This window comes from Scomber japonicus, chromosome 11, assembly GCF_027409825.1.
Source record: "Scomber japonicus isolate fScoJap1 chromosome 11, fScoJap1.pri, whole genome shotgun sequence".
Lineage (NCBI taxonomy): Eukaryota > Metazoa > Chordata > Actinopteri > Scombriformes > Scombridae > Scomber > Scomber japonicus.
Window position 1 is genome coordinate 2,255,183 of NC_070588.1, and position 10,849 is coordinate 2,266,031.

Genomic DNA, 10,849 nt, shown 5'->3' on the forward strand with positions numbered 1-10,849 from the left:
GGCCATCCTTTCTTCCTTCCTTCCTTCTTTCCTTCCTTCTTTCTTTCTTTCCATCCTTCTTTCTTTCCTTCCTTCCATCCTTCCTTCTTTCTTTCATCCATCCTTTCTTCCTCCCTACCTTCTTTCCTTCCCTATTTTTTAATGATGCTGTCCTCATTAGATCATATTGTTCTGTATGTGACTCTTGAATGAAGATGAGTTGAACCTTCCTGCTGTAAAGGATGAAATAATGCAGACACTGTTTAGTTTAGTGAGTTTAACAAGTGATGAAGTCATTTTAGTTTAGTTTTAGTTTTTAGTGTTTCAGGTATTAGGAGGAAAGCCTAGATTAGTAGACGCTGTAAAGGATGAAATAATGCTGACACTGTGTTTCTCACTACTGGTACACTATACAGTCACTGTAAAAAACTAAAACTGAGATGATTTTATCTGCAGTTCACTTTAGTTTTAGTTAGTTTTGCATTACTCATTGTAGTTTTTATTTAGTTTTCCTTTTTTTTTTCACGGCTAGTTTTAGTGAACTATAATAACCTTGGTGCAAACAGCGGCTCACGGCCCCAAATCTGGCCCTCCAGCTAAAGATATTTGGCCCTAGTGTCTGTTACAGGGTTAAATAAATACATCTAATGGTTGCATTAAAAATGAATCTGATTACTCTCCTTTGTCTTGATTGGTTAGAATTTTCACGCCACCCAATGAATGACCGTAGATTTATGACAGGTCATCGAGTCAGCCAATAGCGTTAGAGGGGGGCGGGGTTTAGCCAGTGCTACCGGAGCAGCAGCGGTGGGGGGACATTCACGCTTTCACCGTCCGCTGAATCGTCTCTCTGTGCGGCCAGCTTTACCTCGTCGGACCCGTAAGTGAAGATGGCTGATCTAAAGGTGTGTATGAACCTAGAGAGTAACGTTTAAGGGCATTTAAGAGCCGTGTTTATGTCGGTAAATGGTCGGTAAAGGTTGGTTGATGTTAGTTAGCTGGCGGAAATAAACAGCGCCTCGGGTAATGGTTTCCGTCAGTTAGCACATGGCTGCAGAACAAGCGTTAAAATATCTTTTGTTTAGTGTCTACGAACAACCTCTCACATTTATCTGCTGACCACTTGGAGGGACCCCACCCCTAGGTTGGGAACCACTGGACTAAACTAGCTAACTGTATATAAAGTAGTATAAACTAGCTCCACCTCCAGCAGCTACAACAGTAACATGCTGCTGTAACACTGATGCTTCACTATTAATAATCTAATGATGTCATATATAATAATATATCACTACTTTTACTGTAATACTGCATACTACATCACTATAATACTGCAGTACTTTTACTGTAATACTGCATACTACATCACTATAATACTGCAGTACTTTTACTGTAATACTGCATACTACATCACTCATAATACTGCAGTACTTTTACTGTAATACTGCATACTACATCACTCATAATACTGCAGTACTTTTACTGTAATACTGCATACTACATCACTATAATACTGCAGTACTTTTAATACAATAGGATTTTTACTGGTAATGTATTTTTACACGATGTGGCTCTGCAGGTCACATGTTGCAGGATTGAGTAGTAATGTAAGGGAGAGTTCATGAGCTGCCTCACAGTTCGACACACAGCAGCAGCAGCAGACCGCCCTCCTCTGACCTTTGACCTACAGCCATCCAGCAGGTGACTCAGCCTGTCCTTGAGATTTCTTCATAGATGTCGCAACAGTCTGGCAAAATGTTCTTGAATTGTCAAGTATTGCAGTTCAGTTTGACCCATTTCATGCAGAGTTTTCTGTGAATTTATACAAACAATCACCCGTCGTGCTTCTCTGGCAACATCCAGAGTGACAGGATCACCGTTTGCATCAATCCAGAACTGTCACAGATCGTTTCACTGAGACTTTAAAGTATCTGAAGTCCAACCCTCTGGCCTAGTTGGCACAGAGTGGCACAGCAAAGGGGTTTTGTTGTTTGTGGAGGGGGTCCGTATTAATCAATGAGCTTTTTGTCCCCTTTCAGGTTTTTTTCCCACAGCATTCTTCTTTTCTACATTCACAATTTGAGTGAGGAGATTGAGTGGTTATCTCAGTGTAACCACAAATCCCATTCATGTGCAAAGTTTAACACACAATCTATCCTTTTCTTATCAGAGACTCTGGCGGTGGACGGGTGAACATTGATTTATTGGCTCACGCTTCGTTAAAAACTGAAAATTAACCCTCTAACAGGCAGGAGTGGAAAACTAGATGTGAAAATTACTTTTTATGTTACTAGTCATCTCAGTAAAACATTTCCACAAATATATTTTAAAGATATTTTTCATATTTTTGGATTTTATGAGTTGTATCTCCCCCAGGATACATTGCCCTTATTGAGGTATAAAAATGGTAATAATGGTAAAAACTAGGCCTGCACGATATCAGCAAAATGTGCGATGTGCGATCACACTGTTCAATATTGCGATGACGATATGACTTGCGATAAATAAGAAAATATTTAAAGTTTGCATACAGTTCCTGTCTCTTTCAGATTTTCAGCTTTAAAAGATTCCCTGCTTTTAGGTACCTTAAAACACTGAATAGCTGATTGTAATTACCGCAAATTCCGGACTACAGAGCGCACCTGATTAAAAGCCGCATGCTCTAATTTTAGAAAGAAAATCAATTTTGTACTTGTACAAGCCGCGCCGGATTTTAAGCCTCAGGTGTCCCACGTTGTAATATGAGATATTAGCTATGGTTGGTCTGGCGATGCCTGACAGCCATCACGCAGTTATTGTGTATTAGGCCTATTTTATCATTATTAAGGCAAAAGAACTCAATTTATGTCCATGGACATTGTAATGAATAGGATATATGCTTAATATTAGTTTGCATACAGCGTGCTGCATGGACTTCAATACATCTGCTGCACCGCTGCTATCACAATTATCAAATGCTAAGTTTCTACAGTCTGTGACTGTGACCCTCATAAAAGTAATATTTTACAAATCTGCATTATATAAACTAACGAAATTCGTTAAAGTAAGTAATTTGGCGACTTCTAAGTCATTAAACTAAGTCTTACTTTTACTGGAGTAATCTACCTCGTTGGCACCTGTCATTGTACGTCTTGCTTTGAATTAAAACCTACTGAGCGAACTCTCCCGTTCTCTCCTATGAACGAGTCGGACGACAACGTGTATCAACCATGAAGCAAAGTGAAAAAATAATAAAGTACGTAACAGCCGCATCATATGATTTTCTTCGAGTATTTTCCATGTTGATGAGAGTCAGTACAAATGACTGATTTACAATAATAAAGCGTGCTTGATTTATCACACAATTTCATTGGACCTCTGTGAACTACTCATCAATTTTATTGGTCTACTGTTACAAGGCAAAATGTTTTGGACGCCACGAAAAAAAAAAAAAGTGTGCGTGGCCAATTTATCGCATTACAGACCAGCTTTTGCGATGGGTTCATCGCGAACGTTCACATCGCAATGACGATGAAAATTCGATTAATCGTGCAGGCCTAGTAAAAACAACTGAATGTCTTATTTAATAAAGAGAAGTGATACAGTCTTGCTTTCTCTGGTCAGTAATATCACACATACTAGTTCCTAAACTGGTTTTTATCATTTCTATCAAAGTATAAACCTATCACAAGCTTCAAGTCTAGCTATCCAGTTCAGTTTGTCAGCTAATTAGAAAAAAGACAAGGCTCACACAATTAAACAACCACCTTAACTAATCCTGCTCCTAACGTGGTGTTAAAGAGTCTGTAGGTTAAACACAGTAGCCTCACTCATAACAGTTTTCTCCAACATTCACTCAGTACTGTGAACAGAAGGTAATATAACTAGGGCTGTCAAACGATTAAACACCATTAAACCATTTAATCGAGATTAATCGCAGAATTTCCATAGTTCGCGTTTTGAATTGCATGTTTAAAATCCTGTTATTTTCCATTTGAAGGCAGTTTTAAGCCCATAATGTAAAGCATTTCTTACCAGAGTGTCTTAACTGGGAATCAATCACGGTTCTGCTGCGACTCCCACACTCCAAAATGGTCCTTTGGTGGAGCTGAGGCTGGCTTGGCTGCACCTGGGTGTTTAGCGTGGAGGTGCTAACTCAAACTCCACGTACTCCGGTGGTAGTTAAACTCCGTTTGACACAGGTTGCATTTTACTTTTGACTTGTCAACTGAAGCGTCTGGAAGTGTTTTAAAGTTAAACAAGCCGTTCAAAAGTCCAGTAGCTCTCTTACTTTCCATCAGCGCGGTAGGTTTACTGCAGGAGGCCACTTCAAAGCATAGCGCTACAGCTAGAGGAGCCGTCTACGGGGGAGGAGAAGGGACAAAAAGGCTTGCAACATTAAAATGCGATTAAAAAAAATTAACGCGTTATGGATTGCATTAATCTAATCACGATTAACGCGTTAACGCTGACAGCCCTAATTATAACAATAACTTGACATATTAATTATAGAGCTTAGTGGTTCTGTCCACATTTGTGACTGCAAATGCATTTAAATCTGCTTTAGTCTGTTAGAACTTTAACTTTGGATTAGAGCAAATAAGTAGGGATACACCGATACCATTTTTTTCAAACTTTTTTATTTGTGTACTTGTCGATACGGAATAGGGGAGACCGGGATCGGTTGTCACTCTTTTTACTCTTGTGAGAATTGCTGATCATCAAAACATCTTTCAGTAATCCTTCCTACGTTAAATAGAAGCTTAACGTCTTGGCTTGAAATGGGTTTCACGTTTACTTTGACAACTTATTATAACAAAATGTAATTAATCATCAAAAACAAGGTATGGAGGTTGTTTGTTCTTGTTATCAACGGGGTTCTAGTAAAAAAGTCATTTATTTAAGATAGAAACACCAAATACATATTTTGAAATGAACACCACCTTTATAATAGTACTCATTAATGCCCCATGTCCCTCCTTCTTTCCTTCCTCCATCCTTCCTTCCTTTCCTACCTTCTTTCTTCCCTTCCTCCCTCCCTCCTTCTCTCCTCCCTTCCTTCTTTCCTTCCTCCATCCCCCTTTCTTCTTCCTTCTTTCTTCCCTTCCTCCCTCCCTCCTTCTCTCTTTCTTTCCTCCCCCCACCTTCCTTCCTTCCTTCTTTCCTCCGTCCTTCCTTCCTTCCTTCCTCCCTTCCTTTCAGTGAGTGTCCTATAAAGGGTTAATTTCTGTTATATAGAAGTATTTCAGAAAGGTTTGATGATGTTACGGTTATAAACATACTACCGTGATATTTCTGACCACGATAATCTTTTTTTTTTTTTTTTGATATGATGAGTATTGTTCTGATGCTGTTGTCTTCTCCCCTGCAGGCTAAATTTGACGCTGCAGCAGAGGAGGTGAAGCAGCTGAAAGCGAAGCCTGCCGATGAAGAGATGCTGCAAGTCTACTCGCTGTTCAAGCAGGCCACCGTGGGTGACGTCAACACAGGTGGGAACGCACTCAGAGCCTCCTGCTAGTAATTTTACTAGTGGTGTAAATCACAAGTTTCTTCACGATACGGTATTATAGTGCTGGACGATTAATTGAATTTTAATCGCGATATCGATTTTGGCCTCCACGCGATTTTGGCCTCCCACGCCCGGCGCGGCGCACCTGTGACATAAATCCAACACCCCCGTCTTTCCCAGCAAGTTTTTGTGTCCCGCCCCTTATGTTAGACCCGCTGGAGGAACGGTGTGTTTCTGTGCAGAGCTGGGAGATTTAAAATGACACAAAGGCCTTTGGTTGACAAGAAGAAAGGTAGGACTGGGACCTCTTCAGTGAGATCACACAGCTATCAGGACGCTGCGCTCTCACAAACGCTGCATTGAGTAACACACACACAAGCGCCCGCAGTCGCTCTCTAGGGCGCACTCTTGCTCGTTCGCTCCAGACTCCGGGAGATCGTGTCTCATGTGCGGGCGTCAGGGAGCAGCTATCAATATGCAGAGAGTTGGGATGTATGGACATAATATATTAATTTCTGTGCGGTGGGATCTATCACTTCTCAGCGTGAGAAATGACAGGTGTGGCGTGAGAGCGTGTGAACTGCTTGACACAGTGCACACCGTCATGGTGTCACCATGGCAACACGGCCAATTTGTTAAGTTCGGCAGCCAGGGGATTTTTGTTTTGGGAGGTTTTGGCTATTTATTTTTATTTATTGTTTTTACATATTGCTATTATCATTTCCATTTTATATATATATGTTCTTGATTCTAATGTATTTCTGGTTGTGCTGTTCAAATATATTTCAAGTTGAGTTCTAGAGGTTCAATAAATGCTTATGTTTACAAATCTATGAATAATCGTGTTTTTATAATCACGATTTCAATATCGATCAAAATAATCGTGATTATGATTTTTGCCATAATCGTCCAGCCCTATGGTATTATATTGATTCAATGGACAATGATTCGATGTTTGCCGTTATCACAAAATCTGTCGCGATCTATGCCATAGCTGATTTAACACAATCACTTCCATTTATATCAAATCACAAAAAGCAACTAAAATAACATCTAACATTTTTATTTCTGAGTTCAACCAGACATTTAAATGAAAAGCTATATTCTATTTTTAATATAAGTTTAAAATGTTCACATCCTATAAAAGAAAATCAAAAGAACATTAACTTACTAGGCATGGGCCGGTAACCGGTTTCAAGGTTTACCACGGTATGAAAAAGTCATGGCTTCAAAACCACTAAAGTTTTCCGTCACACCGTTCCTGCGGTATGAGCGGGTTTTTTTTAATGTGACGTCAAGTCAGAGAAAGAGTGGAGGTCGCTCAGGTCGTGTGCAGCTGCAGCGTAAAGTCCAACCCCTCCCGTACGCCTCCGGTTGCTGTTACAAGCAGGTAGCTCTGCAGGCTGTATGACGGCTGAAGGAGGCGAGCCCCCTGAACTTTCCCCCCGTCTAAAAGGACCAAGTCGGCTGTATTTATACTTCAGCTACCGTAAAAAGACAGACGGCTGCGGTTTGGAGGAAGAAGGTAACTGACAGTAGCAGCGTGAGGAGGAAATACATCCCCTCCAGTGTTTTTAAGGTTTCTGCTAACTTGTTTCATACACTTAAACCTACTCATCACTCTGTCTCTCCTCTCTCTAAAGCTCGTCCAGGGATGTTTGATTTCACTGGGAAAGCCAAATGGGACGCCTGGGAGAAGCAGAAAGGTAAGCTTTCAGTTCTCTCGATTGTGACGCTATTAAACATGCTTTTTCTGTGTTCATTGAAAAGTTACAACATGACTACACAGGTACAAACCTCGCATAAAGCAGTTTCCCAGCCCTTCAGTGTGGAGAATGATCTTAATATAGAACTGTGATAAGTTTCCACAGCAGAACTCTGACCTTCAATCCACTTGTGCAGATCTTCACATCAGTGTAAAACAACTTTTTGTAATCAGGGACTGTGAATGTGGAGGATTGAACATTCTTTTATGGTGTTAAAGGCTTTTTTTCATTCAAAATGCAGGAAGACAAAAACAGTTATATTTATGCCTGCATGTGCAATCTGGATTAAGAATGATTGATGTTTGATAATTGACGTTGATTAAGACCTCCTCCACCTGTAAAGCTAATGTTGTTCTGCATATCTATAAAATACAGTTTATCCAGATGCTTCAATCGACCAGTGAACCCTCATTCACTTTAATAATCAGTTGCAGGAGAAACTTACGGTGGCCGGGAAGTGCAAAACATTACAAAAAGTGAAAAACTTTTACAAAGTTTGAGACAAATTTACATTTTAGAAAACAAATTAACAAGACGCGAAACACTTTTAATGTACCAAATACTGGAGGTGACGTGACGTGTAAGTGATAAAGTGAGCGCTGACAGTCCGTACCAGTATGATTACTCAGCTGTTAAATAAACCAGACATATGAAATAAACTAGCTGCTACTCTCATGCAACATTGAACAGTTTTCTTCTCTCAACACTTTCACAACAGTTTCTTACTGACCCTACAGCGCCACCTGGTGGCAGAACTTCTACAACACTTATCTCATGATTGAACCAACTGCAATGCAAAGTAAAGAATGGTACAGACAGTCGCCGCTCACTTTATCACCTCCACATCACGTCCAGTATTTGGTGCTTTCCCTTTCTAGAGAATTGTGTCATTGGTAAATTTGTCTCGGTGCTTGTAAAAGTGTTTTTCGCATCTTGTTAATTTCTTTTCTAAAAATGTAAATTTGTTTCAGGACTGGTAAAAGTGTTTCACTTTTTGTAATGTTTTTTTTTCACTTCCCAGCCACCGTAGAAACTAGGGCTGCTCGATTATGGAAAAAAATCATGATCACGATTATTTGGGTCAAAATTGAAATCACAATTATTAAAAACTATTATTCAAATTATTAAAAGATTATTAAAATTATTATTTTTTTAAACTTTAAAAACATGTTGCATTTATTGGACATTTCTTGTCCATTCGGTTTAATTCATTTTATCTACCAGCAGCCTTTTATCTGCTGCTTAACGCAACACACAGCAGTAAATGTGCAGAGATATTAGAGCTGAGCTGGTTACCATGACGATAGTTCACACATCACTTCCTGGTTTTTAATAATTAGTCTGTAAACTCAGCATCGCAGCAGGAAACTCTGCACCTTTACTGACAGTTAAAACATTTCACTGTGTTTCAGCTTCTGTCAAACTAACGGAGCTGCAGCAGCTTCCTGTCTAAGCTTTTGAAAATACAACTGTTGCTATTGAGCGCTATCTTCTTCTTCTTCTTCTTCTTCTTATTATTATTATTATTATTATTATTATTATTATTATTATTATTAAAGATCGTTTCCCCTCGATTTTATTAGTTTTGAAATCGTTTCGCACCTAAATCGTAATCACGATCAAATTTCAATTAATTGAACAGCCTTAGTAGAAACTCTCACAAACTGAACTGCTGTGTCTTGTGAAAATATGAGCCTGATAGCTGCAGACTGGTGGAGACACACTGAACCAAGCACGCACACAGTCAACACCCACAGCTTCACCTCTTTTCACCAAATGGCCACAGGGCGCTGCTGGTTTTCTCCACTTATGCAATGACTTGCTGAAAGAGTGCAAGCCTATTATCAATCTTTGTGATTTCAACATAATCAGGTTAATCCTTTAAAGTCCCCCTACAGTCAAAAACATGTTTCTCTTGTTCCTTCGGCAGGATGTTGTTCTCTTCTCTGTACAGTTTTTTTTTCACATTCATCTGCTGAAGTTTCTCTGCGCTCACCTTACAGTGTTTCCCCTTTAATTGCTGAGGCCTGGCATATTCATTATCCATTCATTCTGAAATCACTAGTGTTTGGGAGCCTCTGTGCAGCGCTGTTGCCTGGGAAACTCTTGTTTAGTGTTGCTCCTTTAAGGAATAGGGTAGTGTGCGGTCGAGAGCGAGAACAAGCTGCAGATCTGCCAGGCAGCTGAGTGAAGAGGAGCTTGCAGAGGGACATACCACTCTGTTTGACAAAAAAGACGTTTTTTTTGGTTTAGAACGGAGGTTGGCGACGAGTGTAATTAGATGCATTACAGCTACCTTCTGCTCAGCAGTGTGGACCAGAGATTAAATCCTACCCTTTAATCCTGTCTGTCTAATAAACTCAAAGAAAACTCAGGTTCATTAAAGTTTTAGTGCTGAGCTCCTGAACTGCAGTCCTCATCAGTTCGTTCTTCTGTTATTTTTGTTATTATACTTCCTACAGTGTATGAAACTGAACATGCATATATCTGTATAGCCAATCGTACAAAGTTAGTTGGAAAATGTCGGAATATAGGCAAAAAAAGTCCAGTATCATGCACGATAGTTGCTTTGAAATCTAATAATTGGGACTCATGACAGAAACCAGCAATGCTAGTTCTTAGGTGGACTTAAAGAAAGAAAAGTACTAATTTATTCATTAATTTGTCTCTTCATTTGTCATTTATTTATGTGCCTTTTGTTTTTGTTTTTTAATTAACTGCCAGGCAAGAGCAACGAGGACGCCATGAACGAGTACATCAACCTGGTGGAGCAGCTTAAGCAGAAGTATGGAGTCTAACATGCTATTAGAACCACAAACTGACCGGGCCAACTGCTGGATGGACAGAGTCGTGGGACCATCACGTGTCGGCCCTCAGCCCGACGCTGTGAAATGCCTTAAAACCCTAATGAGTGTGTCCTTACGTATTAAAATATGAACGCCTGCTGGACTGCTCACCAGTGGTCACAGTGAGATTAGAACAGAACTGAAGAACCACTGATGGACGACTAGAGACTGTCCTCCACCAGAGTACCAACTCACATTTCAGTTTCCAACCATGTGTATCTGCACAGAATCCTGTCATTTCAATATAAAATCACTCTTCTTTACATGTAGTGTTTGGTGTACTTTGATTTTCAGTTTCAGTGGTCCAGTTTTACACATAATATACATGTTTTATTTGCATGATGAGGTCAATCAGAAACACAGAATGATTCACAATGGATTGGATATTTCAGGGAGTTTTGGCAGGAGCTGTATTCATCAACGTAAAAGATCCCAACATATTTCTAAGTTCAAGGTGACGTCTTCATAAATGACTGGAACTGGGAAACATTTAAAGTTTGTCTTTAAATTGACTCCAAAGTGTAAGTCACACTTAATATCAACATGGGTTGTCATGTTTGTTTAGATATGACTGAGAATTGAGGACAAGTTTAGACTCAAAGTCAAGCTTTCTCTCGTCCTTTTTCCTCCGTTTGGCTTTGTCCTGCTGAATGTTCATGTCTCTTACAAACCACATATTTCCTCATGTTTAAGTAATGCCGTCTGGAGCCATGAGGTCAATTACTGTGAAGTACAGATAATCCTCCACCTCTCCTGTGATAGTCATCCTG

The 10,849-nt window shown here is 39.8% G+C and overlaps 1 protein-coding gene across 1 annotated transcript; it reads left to right on the plus strand.

The window, feature by feature from the left end:
• Positions 1-766: 766 nt before the first annotated feature.
• On the plus strand, positions 767-10,342 carry dbi (diazepam binding inhibitor (GABA receptor modulator, acyl-CoA binding protein)). The gene is made up of 4 exons (XM_053328105.1): positions 767-884; positions 5,330-5,447; positions 7,111-7,173; positions 9,958-10,342. Exons 1-4 carry the CDS (start codon positions 870-872, stop codon positions 10,029-10,031), a joined length of 270 nt encoding a protein of 89 aa, XP_053184080.1. The 5' UTR covers positions 767-869; the 3' UTR covers positions 10,032-10,342.
• The last annotated feature ends 507 nt before the right edge of the window (positions 10,343-10,849 follow it).